Below are 20,104 nucleotides of genomic sequence, written 5' to 3'. Positions count from 1 at the left end.
TGCTGGTTTGTGATGACAACTACTTTACAGTATATAATAAATGTTCATTTTATTGTTCAACAATAAATGTGAGCTCTTCTTCATGGAAAAATAAGACATCCCCTGAAAATAAGACCTAGAGCAGGGGTCCCCAAACTAAGGTCCGGGGGCCGGATACGGCCCTCCGAGGTCATTTACCTGGCCCCCGCCCTCAGTTTTATAATATAATATATTGTATATACATATAATATTGATAATAATATTATAATGTAATACAATATAACACTAATAATAATACCATATAATAATATTGATTATATATTCTATATTACATATAATATTACAAATAATATTACAGTATAGTGGTATAGTTCAATATAGTAATATATAATGCTAATATTGTGCTATGCTAATAATATAATATATTGTATGTACATATAATTTGTAAGCCACTCTGAATCCCCTTTGGGGTGAGAAGGGTGTGATACAAATGTAGTAAATAAATGCAGTAAATAAATAATAAATAAATTTTAGACTTAGGTTCACCCAAAGTCTGAAATGACTTGAAGGCACACAACAACAACAACAACAACAACAACCCTAATTAACTTGACTATCTCATTGGCCAGAAGCAGGACCACACTTCCCATTGAAATCCTGCTAAATGTATGTTGGTTAAAATTGTTTTTATTTTTAAATATTGTATTGTTCTTTCATTGTTCTTGTTCTTGTTGTTGGTGTTGTTTTTGCACTACAAATAAGACATATGCAGTGTGCATCGGAATTTGTTTGTATTTTTTTTCAAATGATAATCCGGCCCCTCAACAGTCAGAAGGATTGTGGACCGGCCCTCGGCTTAAAAAGTTTGAGGACCCCTGACCTGGAGCATCTTTGGGAGCAAAAATTAAGACCCTGTCTTATTTTCGGGGAAACAGGGTAGGTGCCATCACCGCCCCCCTGGATCGCTGCAGTGCCCACTTTGGGAATCACTGGTTGTTATGATTGAGCCTCATGGCTCTGCTTCTGGCAGACGTGGACGTAAGACTCCTCGAGAGTCAGATACTCTCGAGGAGCGAGAAAGAAAGAGGCTGCGAGATATCTTTGCAGAACCATCTGACGAAGAGTCTTTTAAGGGGTTCACGGAGAGAATGGAGGAAGAGCTGGTTAGCTCGGAAGAGGATGAGATGGATTGGACTCGGGTAAGGGAGGAGTTGGGTGCCACTGGCAATAATGGGATGGAAGATGAATGGGGACCTTCAGGATTAGACCCATGGACAAGCTGGAGGGATGGGACGGGATCCACAGCTGGGGATGCTGTGGGGCGTAGTCAGAGGTGTTCCAGCTCTGATGAGGAAAGTGATGAGGAAACGCCCGGGTTAAGGAGGGCAGCTGATAGTGATGAGGAGTTGTAACTGGCATAAAATGAGGCTTGGGAGCAATTGCAAATTGCGTTGGGCAAGGTAATCTGGACGAACGCTTGGGATCTGTGTGGGACGCTTTCCTGAAGACTGGTGTGTTTTCGTGTGCTGATACGTAAGTTGTTTTGGAATTTGGGTTCAGACGGCGGGAGGAATTGTGTGGGCTTTTGTTTGTGCAAAACCTCTGCTTAATCTCAATAGCTTTGACCTTCCGTCGTCTTCTTGACGGACGCCATCTGCTACTCTGGATTTACGGACTGAAAACTGACTACGGGCTCGCTTTCTCCTATTGAACTTGGAAAACTGCAAACGTCTGATTCTGCCTCTCGACCTACGGAACGAACTGGGACTACGCTACTGCTTCGATCCTTGGCTGCTGAGTTTGTATTGGAAATTTGCCTTGCTGTGTGAAGGAGTGACTCCTAGTTACTCAAAACATAGTGCTGGCAGCAGAGAGGCATCTGCTGCCAATTAGTTGCATTCTTTTGAACTCTTTGTTTCCCAGCTTCTGTTTGTTTTTCCCCAGGCTGAAGCAAGCTGTTTTGATTTTACCCGGATTAAACTCCGGTTTAATCCGGTTTATCTTTTGAACGTTTTTCTTGCCTCTTTTTGTTTTTAAAGGCTAAAGTTGCCTTGCCCTTGTCTTTTACGGGCATTTTGAGTTCTGTAAATCCAATAAACTCTGTTATCTTTGAGCTTGTGGCGTTCTGTCCTTGACACTGGTGTATTGTATGTCCATGTTGTTCACTGTGTAAAAGGCATTGGATGTTTGCTTTATAGGTGTACCGTAATCTACTCTGAGTCCCTCCGGGGAAATAAAGCGGAATATAAATAAAGTGTGTTTTGGACTTCAACTCCAACGTGCTGATAGCCTGTTAGGAATTGTGGGAGTTGGAGTCCAAAACACCTGGAGGGAGGGCCCAAGTTGGGCCAGGCCTGCAAGAGATGCAACAGGTGAGAACCCTCTCCATGGCCCGGCGGACTCACCCCGGTGGTTTGCTTCCTGGCATCCAGCAGAGGAGCGTTGAAGCTGGCGGCCAAGTGGGGCGAGGAGAGGACATCCCTCAGCGGCACGTGGGCTTCGCCCAGGAACCTGCAGAGAAGGAGAAGAGCGAGGACGTGAGGCGCGATGGGAGGCCCACCCGCTCCACTGCAAATACTCAACTGCATTCCATCCGTGGATTCTCTCTTGGATTTTAACAATGTGTACATATGTAATTCAGAACAGGGAGATTTCTCAAGTGTGACTACAGCCATATCTATATATATAAAAGAGTGATGACATCAGGGCAGCGGACAAAACAACAAAACTACAGGCCCCCCAACCTCGAAATTTGACAACACAACCCATCATCCGCGCCTCTAGGTTGATACAACAAAAAGAAAAGAAAAATAAAGTCCTAATTAGAGAGAGAGGAATAATTGCTTTTATCCAATTGCTGCCAGTTAGAAGGCTAAGCTCCACCCACTTGGTCTCCTAGCAACCGACTCAGCCCAGGGGACAGGCAGAGTTAGGCCTCACTTAGGCCTCTTCCACAGATTATCTAATTTGCACTGGATTGTATGGCAGTGTAGACTCAAGGCCCTTCCACACCTAACCAATTTAGAATCTTATATTATCTGATTTGAACTGGATTATCTTGACTCCACACTGCCATATAATCCAGGCTTCCAAGCAGCAAGCCTATTCCTTTGTATTCCAGCTCACCAAACAAGGATTTGCATAAGAAAACAGCCAGGCTTTGAGGCTGCAAGGCTATTCACTGCTATTCCACCTAGTCAACAAAGGATTCCCATAAGCCACAGCAACACGTGGCCGGGCACAGATAGTCTATATATATAAAAATGTAATGTGTGTTTTATTATGGAGTAAACAACAAAAGCACTGAACCAAATCACGCCAAATTTGGCCACAAAAGACATAGTCATAAAATACAGATTATCTGATTTGAACTGGATTATATGGCAGTGTAGACTCAAGGCCCTTCCACACAGCTATATAACCCAGAATGCCAAGGCAGGATAATCCACAGTATCTGCTTTGAACTGGATTATCTTGAGCCCACACTGCCATATAATCCAGTTCAGTGTGGATTTTATACAGCTGTGTAGAAGGGGCCTCATATAATCCAGTTCTAAGCAGATAATATAAGATTATAAATATAATATATAATAATTACTGTGGTATAATAATAATACCGAACAATATAATCTCTAAAACCAGGTCAGTAAATAAAGAGCAACACTCTGTAAACAGGGAAATTCCAGAAAGGAAACAACCAGGGCCAGCTAACACCTCCCAACAAAGGATTCCCCCAGGCAGGAAGCAGCCAGACTTTGAAGCTGCAAGGCCATTAAATGCTAATCAAGGTGCCTAATTGCAGCATTCACACCTGCCACACTGAAACTATTCATTGCTATTCAAACTGGCCAACCAAGGATTCCGCAAGGTAGAATGCGGCCTGGCTTGCAAGCAGCAAGGCTATTCAGTGCTGTTCAACCTAGCCAACCAAGATTTCCCCTAGATGGAAAACCCTCAGGTTTTGAAGCCACGAGGCTACTCCGTCCCATTCAACCTGGCCAACAAAGGATGGCCCTATGTAGAAAGCAGCCAGGCTTTGAAGTAGTGAGGCTATTCATTGCAATTCTAGCAGCCCAAAAAGCCATTCCCCTAGAACGCAAGTACCCAGCCTTCCAGGCAGCAAGCCTCTTCCATTGTATTCCAGCTCACCAAACAAGGATTTGCATAAGAAAACAGCCAGGCTTTGAGGCTGCAAGGCTATTCACTGCTATTCCACCTAGTCAACAAAGGATTCCCATAAGCCACAGCAACACGTGGCCAGGCAGAGCTTATATAGGGCTGCTGTGGTTTTATATGCTTTTATGGATTTAATCTGAATTGTTTTTAATACTAACAATTGGGTTGCTGTGAGTTTTCCAGGCTGTCTGGAGATGGAGCGACAGCACCCCCAGTGGCCAGAACTGAGCACAGCCTCCAAAGATGCCAGAAGATGGGAAAGCCTATGTATACTTCTATCTGTTGTCTGTCTTGTCGTTGTTAGAACCGGCATTGAATGTTTGCCATATGTGTGTTCTTTGATCCGCTCTGAGTCCCCTTCTGGGTGAGAAGGGTGGAATATAAATCATATAATATATATGTATATATATATAACATTATATATATAATTTTAGCCAGTTTGAGTCTCCTTGTGGAGCGGAAAAGCAGGATATAAACGATAATGATAATAATAATAATAATAATAATAATAATAATAATAATAATAATAATAATAATTTCCCGTCACATTCTCTGTGAGAATTGGATTTAGAAAAATGTGACTTGTTGTGGAGGCAAGAGAGGATTCTCATTGAATCTCATTGAATCCATGGATTCTCATTGCACCAGTGGATTCTCACTAAATCCAAGGGACGGGGTGAGCTCCCGCTGTTAGCCTTAGCTCCCGCCAACCTAGCAGTTTGAAAACATGAAAATGTGAGAAGATCAATAGGTACCAATTCAGCGGGAAAGGCATAAAGATATTCCAAGCAATCATGCCGATCACACAACCAGGAGGTGAAAACGCAGGCTCCTCGGCTTGGAAATGGAGAAGAGCATCTCCTTCCCAGAGCCAGAGATGGGCAACCGCATCCAAAACCGGAAATGAAAGGAGAAGCCTTTGCCTTTGTCTGTGTATGTGTGTCTCATTGCATTGCAACAAGGTATCAAATGTTTGCCTGTATCCGCTCTGAGTCCCATTGGGGAGAAGGGCAGGATATAAATTGTTGTTGTTGTTGTTATTGTTATTATTATTATTATTATTTTATTATGACACAGCAAACAAGATAGATATGCTGGATTTCATATCACAAAACCACAAGTCAAACACTTCCCAAGTGTCTAGGACTGTGTGATGTATTTTTGGATGATGCGCGCAGGTCCCAGTCGGGTGGCCTTTTGCAGTTGACAGATCGTAATTTTGTCAATGTCTATTGTTTCCAAATGCCGACTGAGATCTTTTGGCACGGCACCCAGTGTGCCCATCACCACCGGGACCACCTGCACTGGTTTCTGCCAGAGTCTTTGAAGTTCAATCTTGAGGTCCTGATAGTGGCTGAGTTTTTCCGGTTGTTTTTCGTCAATGCGACTGTCACCTGGGACGGCGACATCAATGATCCAAACCTTTTTCTTTTCCACAACTATGATGTCTGGTGTGTTGTGTTCCAGAACTTTGTCAGTCTGGATTCGGAAGTCCCACAGTATCTTTGCGTGCTCATTTTCCAATCCTTTTGCAGGTTTGTGATCCCACCAGTTCTTTGCTGCTGGGAGGTGGTACTTGAGGCATAAGTTCCAATGAATCATTTGGGCCTCATAGTTGTGCCTCTGTTTGTAGTCTGTCTGTACGATTTTCTTACAGCAGCTGAGGATATGATCAATGGTTTCATCGGTTTCCTTGCACAGTCTGCATTTTGGGTCATCAGCTCATTTTTCGATCTTGGCCTTGATTTCATTTGTCCTGATGTCTTGCTCCTGGGCTGCAAGGATCAGGCCTTCTGTCTCCTTCTTCAGGGTCCCATTCGTGAGCCAGAGCCAGGTCTTCTATTATTATTATTATTATTATTATTATTATTATTATTATTATTAATGGCCTTTGTCCTGATGTCTTGCTCCTGGGCTGCAAGGATCAGGCCTTCTGTCTCCTTCTTCAGGGTCCCATTCGTGAGCCAGAGCCAGGTCTTCTATTATTATTATTATTATTATTATTATTAATTGCCTTTGTCCTGATGGCTTGCTCCTGGGCTGCAAGGATCAGGCCTTCTGTCTCCTTCTTCAGGGTCCCATTCGTGAGCCAGAGCCAGGTCTTCTATTATTATTATTATTATTATTATTATTATTATTATTATTAATGGCCTTTGTCCTGATGTCTTGCTCCTGGGCTGCAAGGATCAGGCCTTCTGTCTCCTTCTTCAGGGTCCCATTCGTGAGCCAGAGCCAGGTCTTCTATTATTATTATTATTATTATTATTATTATTATTATTATTATTATTAATTGCCTTTGTCCTGATGTCTTGCTCCTGGGCTGCAAGGATCAGGCCTTCTGTCTCCTTCTTCAGGGTCCCATTCGTGAGCCAGAGCCAGGTCTTCTATTATTATTATTATTATTATTATTATTATTATTATTATTATTATTAATTGCCTTTGCCCTGATGTCTTGCTCCTGGGCTGCAAGGATCAGGCCTTCTGTCTCCTTCTTCAGGGTCCCATTCGTGAGCCAGAGCCAGGTCTTCTATTATTATTATTATTATTATTATTATTATTATTATTATTAATTGCCTTTGTTCTGATGTCTTGCTCCTGGGCTGCAAGGATCAGGCCTTCTGTCTCCTTCTTCAGGGTCCCATTCGTGAGCCAGAGCCAGGTCTTCTATTATTATTATTATTATTATTATTATTATTATTATTATTAATGGCCTTTGTCCTGATGTCTTGCTCCTGGGCTGCAAGGATCAGGCCTTCTGTCTCCTTCTTCAGGGTCCCATTCGTGAGCCAGAGCCAGGTCTTCTATTATTATTATTATTATTATTATTATTATTATTATTATTAATGGCCTTTGTCCTGATGTCTTGCTCCTGGGCTGCAAGGATCAGGCCTTCTGTCTCCTTCTTCAGGGTCCCATTCGTGAGCCAGAGCCAGGTCTTCTATTATTATTATTATTATTATTATTATTATTATTATTATTATTATTAATTGCCTTTGTCCTGATGTCTTGCTCCTGGGCTGCAAGGATCAGGCCTTCTGTCTCCTTCTTCAGGGTCCCATTCGTGAGCCAGAGCCAGGTCTTCTATTATTATTATTATTATTATTATTATTATTATTATTATTAATTGCCTTTGTTCTGATGTCTTGCTCCTGGGCTGCAAGGATCAGGCCTTCTGTCTCCTTCTTCAGGGTCCCATTCGTGAGCCAGAGCCAGGTCTTCTATTATTATTATTATTATTATTATTATTATTATTATTATTATTATTATTAATTGCCTTTGTCCTGATGGCTTGCTCCTGGGCTGCAAGGATCAGGCCTTCTGTCTCCTTCTTCAGGGTCCCATTCGTGAGCCAGAGCCAGGTCTTCTATTATTATTATTATTATTATTATTATTATTATTATTATTATTAATGGCCTTTGTCCTGATGTCTTGCTCCTGGGCTGCAAGGATCAGGCCTTCTGTCTCCTTCTTCAGGGTCCCATTCGTGAGCCAGAGCCAGGTCTTCTATTATTATTATTATTATTATTATTATTATTATTATTATTATTATTATTAATTGCCTTTGCCCTGATGTCTTGCTCCTGGGCTGCAAGGATCAGGCCTTCTGTCTCCTTCTTCAGGGTCCCATTCGTGAGCCAGAGCCAGGTCTTCTATTATTATTATTATTATTATTATTATTATTATTAATTGCCTTTGTCCTGATGTCTTGCTCTTGGGCTGCAAGGATCAGGCCTTCTGTCTCCTTCTTCAGGGTCCCATTCGTGAGCCAGAGCCAGGTCTTCTATTATTATTATTATTATTATTATTATTATTATTATTATTATTATTATTAATTGCCTTTGTCCTGATGGCTTGCTCCTGGGCTGCAAGGATCAGGCCTTCTGTCTCCTTCTTCAGGGTCCCATTCGTGAGCCAGAGCCAGGTCTTCTATTATTATTATTATTATTATTATTATTATTATTATTATTATTATTAATGGCCTTTGTCCTGATGTCTTGCTCCTGGGCTGCAAGGATCAGGCCTTCTGTCTCCTTCTTCAGGGTCCCATTCGTGAGCCAGAGCCAGGTCTTCTATTATTATTATTATTATTATTATTATTATTAATTGCCTTTGTCCTGATGTCTTGCTCTTGGGCTGCAAGGATCAGGCCTTCTGTCTCCTTCTTCAGGGTCCCATTCGTGAGCCAGAGCCAGGTCTTCTATTATTATTATTATTATTATTATTATTATTATTATTATTATTATTAATTGCCTTTGTCCTGATGTCTTGCTCCTGGGCTGCAAGGATCAGGCCTTCTGTCTCCTTCTTCAGGGTCCCATTCGTGAGCCAGAGCCAGGTCTTCTATTATTATTATTATTATTATTATTATTATTAATTGCCTTTGTCCTGATGTCTTGCTCTTGGGCTGCAAGGATCAGGCCTTCTGTCTCCTTCTTCAGGGTCCCATTCGTGAGCCAGAGCCAGGTCTTCTATTATTATTATTATTATTATTATTATTATTATTATTATTATTATTATTAATTGCCTTTGTCCTGATGTCTTGCTCCTGGGCTGCAAGGATCAGGCCTTCTGTCTCCTTCTTCAGGGTCCCATTCGTGAGCCAGAGCCAGGTCTTCTATTATTATTATTATTATTATTATTAATTGCCTTTGTCCTGATGTCTTGCTCTTGGGCTGCAAGGATCAGGCCTTCTGTCTCCTTCTTCAGGGTCCCATTCGTGAGCCAGAGCCAGGTCTTCTATTATTATTATTATTATTATTATTATTATTATTATTATTATTATTAATTTCCTTTGTCCTGATGTCTTGCTCCTGGGCTGCAAGGATCAGGCCTTCTGTCTCCTTCTTCAGGGTCCCATTCGTGAGCCAGAGCCAGGTCTTCTATTATTATTATTATTATTATTATTAATTGCCTTTGTTCTGATGTCTTGCTCCTGGGCTGCAAGGATCAGGCCTTCTGTCTCCTTCTTCAGGGTCCCATTCGTGAGCCAGAGCCAGGTCTTCTATTATTATTATTATTATTATTATTATTATTATTAATGGCCTTTGTCCTGATGTCTTGCTCCTGGGCTGCAAGGATCAGGCCTTCTGTCTCCTTCTTCAGCGTCCCATTCGTGAGCCAGAGCCAGGTCTTCTATTATTATTATTATTATTATTATTATTATTATTATTATTATTATTATTAATGGCCTTTGTCCTGATGTCTTGCTCCTGGGCTGCAAGGATCAGGCCTTCTGTCTCCTTCTTCAGGGTCCCATTCGTGAGCCAGAGCCCATATTATTATTATTATTATTATTATTATTATTATTATTATTATTATTATTAATGGCCTTTGTCCTGATGTCTTGCTCCTGGGCTGCAAGGATCAGGCCTTCTGTCTCCTTCTTCAGGGTCCCATTCGTGAGCCAGAGCCCATATTATTATTATTATTATTATTATTATTATTATTATTATTAATGGCCTTTGTCCTGATGTCTTGCTCCTGGGCTGCAAGGATCAGGCCTTCTGTCTCCTTCTTCAGGGTCCCATTCGTGAGCCAGAGCCAGGTCTTCTATTATTATTATTATTATTATTATTATTATTATTATTATTATTAATTGCCTTTGTCCTGATGTCTTGCTCCTGGGCTGCAAGGATCAGGCCTTCTGTCTCCTTCTTCAGGGTCCCATTCGTGAGCCAGAGCCCATATTATTATTATTATTATTATTATTATTATTATTATTATTATTATTATTAATGGCCTTTGTCCTGATGTCTTGCTCCTGGGCTGCAAGGATCAGGCCTTCTGTCTCCTTCTTCAGGGTCCCATTCGTGAGCCAGAGCCCATATTATTATTATTATTATTATTATTATTATTATTATTATTAATGGCCTTTGTCCTGATGTCTTGCTCCTGGGCTGCAAGGATCAGGCCTTCTGTCTCCTTCTTCAGGGTCCCATTCGTGAGCCAGAGCCCATATTATTATTATTATTATTATTATTATTATTATTATTATTATTATTAATGGCCTTTGTCCTGATGTCTTGCTCCTGGGCTGCAAGGATCAGGCCTTCTGTCTCCTTCTTCAGGGTCCCATTCGTGAGCCAGAGCCAGGTCTTCTATTATTATTATTATTATTATTATTATTATTATTATTATTATTATTATTAATTGCCTTTGTCCTGATGTCTTGCTCCTGGGCTGCAAGGATCAGGCCTTCTGTCTCCTTCTTCAGGGTCCCATTCGTGAGCCAGAGCCAGGTCTTCTATTATTATTATTATTATTATTATTAATTGCCTTTGTCCTGATGTCTTGCTCTTGGGCTGCAAGGATCAGGCCTTCTGTCTCCTTCTTCAGGGTCCCATTCGTGAGCCAGAGCCAGGTCTTCTATTATTATTATTATTATTATTATTATTATTATTATTATTATTATTAATTGCCTTTGTCCTGATGTCTTGCTCCTGGGCTGCAAGGATCAGGCCTTCTGTCTCCTTCTTCAGGGTCCCATTCGTGAGCCAGAGCCCATATTATTATTATTATTATTATTATTATTATTATTATTATTAATGGCCTTTGTCCTGATGTCTTGCTCCTGGGCTGCAAGGATCAGGCCTTCTGTCTCCTTCTTCAGGGTCCCATTCGTGAGCCAGAGCCAGGTCTTCTATTATTATTATTATTATTATTATTATTATTATTATTATTATTATTAATTGCCTTTGTCCTGATGTCTTGCTCCTGGGCTGCAAGGATCAGGCCTTCTGTCTCCTTCTTCAGGGTCCCATTCGTGAGCCAGAGCCAGGTCTTCTATTATTATTATTATTATTATTATTAATTGCCTTTGTCCTGATGTCTTGCTCTTGGGCTGCAAGGATCAGGCCTTCTGTCTCCTTCTTCAGGGTCCCATTCGTGAGCCAGAGCCAGGTCTTCTATTATTATTATTATTATTATTATTATTATTATTATTATTATTATTATTAATTGCCTTTGTCCTGATGTCTTGCTCCTGGGCTGCAAGGATCAGGCCTTCTGTCTCCTTCTTCAGGGTCCCATTCGTGAGCCAGAGCCAGGTCTTCTATTATTATTATTATTATTATTATTATTATTATTATTATTATTAATGGCCTTTGTCCTGATGTCTTGCTCCTGGGCTGCAAGGATCAGGCCTTCTGTCTCCTTCTTCAGCGTCCCATTCGTGAGCCAGAGCCAGGTCTTCTATTATTATTATTATTATTATTATTATTATTATTATTATTATTATTATTAATGGCCTTTGTCCTGATGTCTTGCTCCTGGGCTGCAAGGATCAGGCCTTGTGTCTCCTTCTTCAGGGTCCCATTCGTGAGCCAGAGCCAGGTCTTCTATTATTATTATTATTATTATTATTATTATTAATTGCCTTTGTTCTGATGTCTTGCTCCTGGGCTGCAAGGATCAGGCCTTCTGTCTCCTTCTTCAGGGTCCCATTCGTGAGCCAGAGCCAGGTCTTCTATTATTATTATTATTATTATTATTATTATTATTATTATTATTATTAATGGCCTTTGTCCTGATGTCTTGCTCCTGGGCTGCAAGGATCAGGCCTTCTGTCTCCTTCTTCAGCGTCCCATTCGTGAGCCAGAGCCAGGTCTTCTATTATTATTATTATTATTATTATTATTATTATTATTATTATTATTATTATTATTAATGGCCTTTGTCCTGATGTCTTGCTCCTGGGCTGCAAGGATCAGGCCTTGTGTCTCCTTCTTCAGGGTCCCATTCGTGAGCCAGAGCCAGGTCTTCTATTATTATTATTATTATTATTATTATTATTAATTGCCTTTGTTCTGATGTCTTGCTCCTGGGCTGCAAGGATCAGGCCTTCTGTCTCCTTCTTCAGGGTCCCATTCGTGAGCCAGAGCCAGGTCTTCTATTATTATTATTATTATTATTATTATTATTAATTGCCTTTGTTCTGATGTCTTGCTCCTGGGCTGCAAGGATCAGGCCTTCTGTCTCCTTCTTCAGGGTCCCATTCGTGAGCCAGAGCCAGGTCTTCTATTATTATTATTATTATTATTATTATTATTATTATTATTATTAATGGCCTTTGTCCTGATGTCTTGCTCCTGGGCTGCAAGGATCAGGCCTTCTGTCTCCTTCTTCAGGGTCCCATTCGTGAGCCAGAGCCCATATTATTATTATTATTATTATTATTATTATTATTATTATTATTATTAATGGCCTTTGTCCTGATGTCTTGCTCCTGGGCTGCAAGGATCAGGCCTTCTGTCTCCTTCTTCAGGGTCCCATTCGTGAGCCAGAGCCCATATTATTATTATTATTATTATTATTATTATTATTATTATTATTATTATTATTAATGGCCTTTGTCCTGATGTCTTGCTCCTGGGCTGCAAGGATCAGGCCTTCTGTCTCCTTCTTCAGGGTCCCATTCGTGAGCCAGAGCCAGGTCTTCTATTATTATTATTATTATTATTATTATTAATGGCCTTTGTCCTGATGTCTTGCTCCTGGGCTGCAAGGATCAGGCCTTCTGTCTCCTTCTTCAGGGTCCCATTCGTGAGCCAGAGCCCATATTATTATTATTATTATTATTATTATTATTATTATTATTATTAATGGCCTTTGTCCTGATGTCTTGCTCCTGGGCTGCAAGGATTAGGCCTTCTGTCTCCTTCTTCAGGGTCCCATTCGTGAGCCAGAGCCAGGTCTTCTATTATTATTATTATTATTATTATTATTATTATTATTATTATTAATTGCCTTTGTCCTGATGGCTTGCTCCTGGGCTGCAAGGATCAGGCCTTCTGTCTCCTTCTTCAGGGTCCCATTCGTGAGCCAGAGCCAGGTCTTCTATTATTATTATTATTATTATTATTATTATTATTATTATTATTAATTGCCTTTGTCCTGATGTCTTGCTCCTGGGCTGCAAGGATCAGGCCTTCTGTCTCCTTCTTCAGGGTCCCATTCGTGAGCCAGAGCCCATATTATTATTATTATTATTATTATTATTATTATTATTATTATTATTATTAATGGCCTTTGTCCTGATGTCTTGCTCCTGGGCTGCAAGGATCAGGCCTTCTGTCTCCTTCTTCAGGGTCCCATTCGTGAGCCAGAGCCCATATTATTATTATTATTATTATTATTATTATTATTATTATTAATGGCCTTTGTCCTGATGTCTTGCTCCTGGGCTGCAAGGATCAGGCCTTCTGTCTCCTTCTTCAGGGTCCCATTCGTGAGCCAGAGCCCATATTATTATTATTATTATTATTATTATTATTATTATTATTAATGGCCTTTGTCCTGATGTCTTGCTCCTGGGCTGCAAGGATCAGGCCTTCTGTCTCCTTCTTCAGGGTCCCATTCGTGAGCCAGAGCCAGGTCTTCTATTATTATTATTATTATTATTATTATTATTATTATTATTATTATTATTAATTGCCTTTGTCCTGATGTCTTGCTCCTGGGCTGCAAGGATCAGGCCTTCTGTCTCCTTCTTCAGGGTCCCATTCGTGAGCCAGAGCCAGGTCTTCTATTATTATTATTATTATTATTATTAATTGCCTTTGTCCTGATGTCTTGCTCTTGGGCTGCAAGGATCAGGCCTTCTGTCTCCTTCTTCAGGGTCCCATTCGTGAGCCAGAGCCAGGTCTTCTATTATTATTATTATTATTATTATTATTATTATTATTATTATTATTAATTGCCTTTGTCCTGATGTCTTGCTCCTGGGCTGCAAGGATCAGGCCTTCTGTCTCCTTCTTCAGGGTCCCATTCGTGAGCCAGAGCCCATATTATTATTATTATTATTATTATTATTATTATTATTATTATTAATGGCCTTTGTCCTGATGTCTTGCTCCTGGGCTGCAAGGATCAGGCCTTCTGTCTCCTTCTTCAGGGTCCCATTCGTGAGCCAGAGCCAGGTCTTCTATTATTATTATTATTATTATTATTATTATTATTATTATTATTATTATTAATTGCCTTTGTCCTGATGTCTTGCTCCTGGGCTGCAAGGATCAGGCCTTCTGTCTCCTTCTTCAGGGTCCCATTCGTGAGCCAGAGCCAGGTCTTCTATTATTATTATTATTATTATTATTAATTGCCTTTGTCCTGATGTCTTGCTCTTGGGCTGCAAGGATCAGGCCTTCTGTCTCCTTCTTCAGGGTCCCATTCGTGAGCCAGAGCCAGGTCTTCTATTATTATTATTATTATTATTATTATTATTATTATTATTATTATTAATTGCCTTTGTCCTGATGTCTTGCTCCTGGGCTGCAAGGATCAGGCCTTCTGTCTCCTTCTTCAGGGTCCCATTCGTGAGCCAGAGCCAGGTCTTCTATTATTATTATTATTATTATTATTATTATTATTATTATTATTAATGGCCTTTGTCCTGATGTCTTGCTCCTGGGCTGCAAGGATCAGGCCTTCTGTCTCCTTCTTCAGCGTCCCATTCGTGAGCCAGAGCCAGGTCTTCTATTATTATTATTATTATTATTATTATTATTATTATTATTATTATTATTAATGGCCTTTGTCCTGATGTCTTGCTCCTGGGCTGCAAGGATCAGGCCTTGTGTCTCCTTCTTCAGGGTCCCATTCGTGAGCCAGAGCCAGGTCTTCTATTATTATTATTATTATTATTATTATTATTAATTGCCTTTGTTCTGATGTCTTGCTCCTGGGCTGCAAGGATCAGGCCTTCTGTCTCCTTCTTCAGGGTCCCATTCGTGAGCCAGAGCCAGGTCTTCTATTATTATTATTATTATTATTATTATTATTAATTGCCTTTGTTCTGATGTCTTGCTCCTGGGCTGCAAGGATCAGGCCTTCTGTCTCCTTCTTCAGGGTCCCATTCGTGAGCCAGAGCCAGGTCTTCTATTATTATTATTATTATTATTATTATTATTATTATTATTATTATTAATGGCCTTTGTCCTGATGTCTTGCTCCTGGGCTGCAAGGATCAGGCCTTCTGTCTCCTTCTTCAGGGTCCCATTCGTGAGCCAGAGCCCATATTATTATTATTATTATTATTATTATTATTATTATTATTATTATTATTAATGGCCTTTGTCCTGATGTCTTGCTCCTGGGCTGCAAGGATCAGGCCTTCTGTCTCCTTCTTCAGGGTCCCATTCGTGAGCCAGAGCCCATATTATTATTATTATTATTATTATTATTATTATTATTATTATTATTATTATTAATGGCCTTTGTCCTGATGTCTTGCTCCTGGGCTGCAAGGATCAGGCCTTCTGTCTCCTTCTTCAGGGTCCCATTCGTGAGCCAGAGCCAGGTCTTCTATTATTATTATTATTATTATTATTATTAATGGCCTTTGTCCTGATGTCTTGCTCCTGGGCTGCAAGGATCAGGCCTTCTGTCTCCTTCTTCAGGGTCCCATTCGTGAGCCAGAGCCCATATTATTATTATTATTATTATTATTATTATTATTATTATTATTAATGGCCTTTGTCCTGATGTCTTGCTCCTGGGCTGCAAGGATTAGGCCTTCTGTCTCCTTCTTCAGGGTCCCATTCATGAGCCAGAGCCAGGTCTTCTCCTTATCAGCTTTTCCTTCAATTTTGTCAAGGAACTTTCCATGCAATGTTTTGTTGTGCCAGCTGTCAGCTCTAGTTTGTAGAGGGGATGATGATGATGGTGATGATGATGATGAATATTATTATTATTATTATTATTATTATTATTATTATTATTATTATGTTATGTCAAATTGCTTTGAGTCACCTTTGGGGAGAAAAAGTGGGGTATAAATACTGTAAATATAATAATAATAACAACAATAAGAGCAACACCACTTGGAGACTATAAACATTTTGCAACTGATATTTTGCAAAGAAAGGTGCAACTCCAGACTATTGAGGTCTCTGCTTCAGCCATTGTTATCCCGACTTCCTTTTCTTGCGGCATCCGCCTGGCAAACGGCCGACCTCCGTGTTTCCAAGTCATCCGTCTTTCCCGCCAGTTATAAATAAGATTATATTTAGGGAAGTCCCATCTGTCCCAGCGGCTCTAAGCGGGGCACGGCGCCAAAAGCCCTCCGCTGAAAGGAGAAGCCAGTCGCTTGAAAATTCATCTGGATCTGATTCTCCTGCTTCATGGCAACCACTTGGGATTTGTAGTTTGGTGGGATGCCATGACTCTTTGGGAATAAAAGCTCAAGCTCTTGTCGAACTACAACTCCCAGGATTCCATAGCACTGAGTTATTGGAGTTAAAGCATTGGCAAACTGCATTAACTCTACAGTGTAGATGCAATCGTATTCTCTAGGAAGGGAGAACTCAAAGCAAATACTATATGTTTCACTTTTATTTTTTTTCTATATTGTTTTAGGTATGTTTTAATATCCGTTAAGTCTCCTTGTAGGGAGGAAGGCAGGAGATTGACTACTACTATTATATTACCGTATATACTCGAGTATAAGCCGACCCAAATATAAGCCAAGGCACCTAATTTTATCACAAGAAAGCTGGGAAAACATTGACTCCAGTATAAGCCGAGGGTGGGAAATTTCAGAAATAAAAATAGAAACCAATGACATTACATTAAGCGAGGCATCGGTAGGTTAAATGTTTTTGAATATTTACATAAAACTCTAATTTAAGATAAGACTGTCAAACTCAGATTAAATCATTATTCTCATCTTCAATGTAAATGCCCTTATGCATCCTTTTAATAATAATAGAGTAAAATAATAAATGTAATACTAACAATAATAATATCAGAGTGAAATAATAAATATATTATTAGAAATAAAAATAGAATAAAATAAATGTAATACTAACAATAATAAATGTAACAATACCAATAAAAATAGAGAAAAATAATAAATGTACCATATATACTCGAGTATAAGTCAGCTAGGACCCTTACTTGAGTATAAGCCAAGAGGGGCTTTTTCAGTCCTAAAAAAGGGCTGAAAAACTAGGCTTTTACTCGAGTATATACAGTATATTATATTATATTATATTTATATCCTGGTTTTATCTGTGTGATTGAGACATAAAGCTGCTCACAACCATTGAAAAATCTAATGCAATGTAAAATCTCCAACATAAGATAGAACTTAACATATATACATAAAATATATATTTTTAAATCCATAAGTCTCTCCAAAGTGAGTGGGATTTTGCATTCAATTTAAGAGTCACCGCTTCCCGTTCCATCCTCATACAGTTTGCTCAGGGGAACAAATATATATATCATTATGAGAGGAACAAAGCTGGGAAGGAAAGCGGGTCCCCGTTCCCAATTTATCAAAATCACACATCAATCAAACGTTGCCTGGAAACTTCCTGGAGCAGAGCAGGGCTGGCCAAGGTGGAGATCCCAGCAGTTCGTGCATTTCTGCAAAACGAGAAAGTCTTCCTTGGATGGCTTCCCTCCTGGCGTTTCCTCGCATTGTCTGCCTCAAAGGGAGGTCCAGATTTCCCAATAGGAAGTGTCACTTTCTGCTCCTTGGCCCAACATGAAGGACGGATGGAGGCCCCTTTCTGAACCCAAAGAAAGTCAGCCAAGGACAAGGTCTGGTCAACTCGTTCGACTCCGCTTCTAATGCCACGGCTCAAGGCTACGGAGTCCTGGGAGTTGTCCTTTCACAAGGTATTTCGAGGGAACCACTGACCACATAGGGAAACTGATGAAGAAACACAACCTGTTCCAATGTGCCTTCCCAAATTAATAGGAAATCTCCAATACCAAGTCCCATAAGCACTTTATTAGAATTAAGATCGCATATCGCACTCTGCACTTGCCCTAGAAGCCTTATATATCACCTGTCACATCAGCACTTTCAATCTTGTACCCATTACTCTGGCCCGGCCCAGTTCTATTGTGTTTTAGCGTATTGTTATTGCTTGTTGTTTATACTGTTTTAATTGTTTTTAATTTGCTTTTTGTTTTGTATTGTTATATTGTGTGTTGAGGCCTTGGCCTTTGTAAGCCGCATCGAGTCCTTCGGGAGATGCTAGCGGGGTACAAATAAAGTTTAATAATAATAATAATAACCTACAAATCTGTTGAAGTAGGAATGATTGTATATAGAGTTGTTTAAATGTAATTGAGTTATAGTGTTGCAATGTGAGCTGGAGATTGCATCATGCACTGTCTGCTGTCCACTATGCAAGTGTGTAAAGAGTTAACTGTGTATTGCATCAGACAGCAGAGGTGGTTATAAATAGCTCCCTGTGTTATCTGCTCTCTGCCCTCTGCTCCCTCTGCCTCTCTGCACTCTGTCTGTATATATCGTCTTGAGAGTTATCCGTTTGTTAGTAAACTTTTTGTAGATAGCCAAACAGGCTTCAGCCTCTTCATTGGTGCCAGTGATTCTTCGTTGATCTTCCGCTGCATGTGTGTTTATCCAAACCGCGCTCTCTGACAAAACCATCTCCAGACCCATCAAGAAAATTCAACAAATGCTACGTTCAGCAAAAGATAAGAGAGATCCTTCAACCACTGCAGGTGTCTATTGCTTGCAATGCAGCTGTAGATAAGAAGTCTTCATAGGCACCACCAAACGTTGCATTGCCCAGACATGAATCAAACATCCAAGAAACACAGATACAGTAGAGTCTCGCTTATCCAATGTAAACAGGCCGCCAGAACGTTGGATAAGCAAATATGTTGGATAATAAGGAGAGATTAAGGAAAAGCCTATTAAACATTAAATTAGGTTATGATTTTACAAATTAAACACCAAAACATCATGTTATACAACAAATTTGACAGAAAAAATAGTTCAATACACAGTAATGCTATGTAGTAATTACTGTATTTATGAATTTAGCATCAAAATAACATGATGTATTGAAAACATTGACTACAAAAATGTGTTGGATAATCCAGAATGTTGGGTAAGTGAGTGTTGAATAAATGAGACTCTACTGTATCTATAACAAAAACCAAATAGCAAAACAACACGTTGTCAACTATTATACACAACAGTGTTATACAGTACTTAAACATATGAGTCAATTTAATCAAGAAATGAGTAGCTGAACAAAGATATATCATGGTACAATACCCAACAAGGCAGGCTTTTTTCTAGCAGAGATTACTCATGTGATCAGAGTTTTTGTATTCACTCGTACGTGTAGCTCCGGGGCTGTGGCGCAGACGGGAGAGCAAGCCATTGCAATTAACTGCAATGAATCACTGACCAGGAGGTCATAAGTTCGAGGCCCGCTCGGAGCTATGTTGTTGTCTTTGTCCTATGTTAAAAAGGCATTGAATGTTTGCCTAATATATGTAATGTGACTAATCCCACCAGAGAAATCAGCTATAGCAGAGCACCTGATGTTGCACTCTGGCCCTGAAACACCTTTTCACCCAGCACCTCACCAGAGTCCAGTAGTCCTATCTACAAAGGTGTATAAGAAAAACAGGTACAAAGGGGAGAAAGCATTTCCCAAAAGGGCAGAAGAGTAGAAAGTACAAAACTGCCGTAATCCAGAAATGCCCCAGTATATAAAGTCAAGAGAGCCAAAATCCACAGCAGTCATTCAAACATAAATCAATAAGCATGATACCAGGAGGCTTTTCCAAGGCAATCCCTTCCAGTAACAAAAGCAAAACAGGAAACTTGAATCGAGAGCAACGTTGTCTCCTCTGAGAGGCATAAAGCCAACACCACTTAAATTAAGCCTCAACAAGTAACTATGAGATCATGCCAAATGTACCTGGACTTCAAGGTCTTCTCATGGATTCTCTCAGAACATCTAATTAGTCTATTTTTCACTCCCTCCATTCTCAAGCCTAATCTGGCTTCTCAGGAAAACTTTCCATCGGCCAAAGGCCATTTTACAAGAGAACTGGTTTCACTTTCCCTGGTTGATGGGAACCAACAAAAATATCATCCTCAACGGTCTGCAATTCTCTCCTAGCATTAACAGACTCGTCACTTTGAAACCCACGATGAAATCCCTCATCC

General features: G+C 40.0%; 1 protein-coding gene across 8 annotated transcripts in view; it reads right to left on the bottom strand.

Annotated features, from left to right (window-relative positions):
• dysf (dysferlin) overlaps positions 1 to 20,104 on the bottom strand; it is a 312,999-nt gene that overhangs the window by 239,930 nt on the left and 52,965 nt on the right. For all 8 annotated transcript variants that reach the window (XM_062983273.1, XM_062983274.1, XM_062983275.1 and 5 more), the window contains exon 4: positions 2,385 to 2,490. In XM_062983273.1, the coding sequence (XP_062839343.1) occupies positions 2,385 to 2,490 (106 nt within the window). The remainder of the gene's footprint in view (positions 1 to 2,384; positions 2,491 to 20,104) is intronic.

Source organism: Anolis carolinensis, chromosome 5, assembly GCF_035594765.1.
Source record: "Anolis carolinensis isolate JA03-04 chromosome 5, rAnoCar3.1.pri, whole genome shotgun sequence".
In the NCBI taxonomy this organism is placed as follows: Eukaryota; Metazoa; Chordata; class Lepidosauria; order Squamata; family Dactyloidae; genus Anolis; species Anolis carolinensis.
The sequence above is the reverse complement of the archived record's forward strand: the minus strand, read 5'-3'. Positions and strand labels throughout refer to the sequence as shown.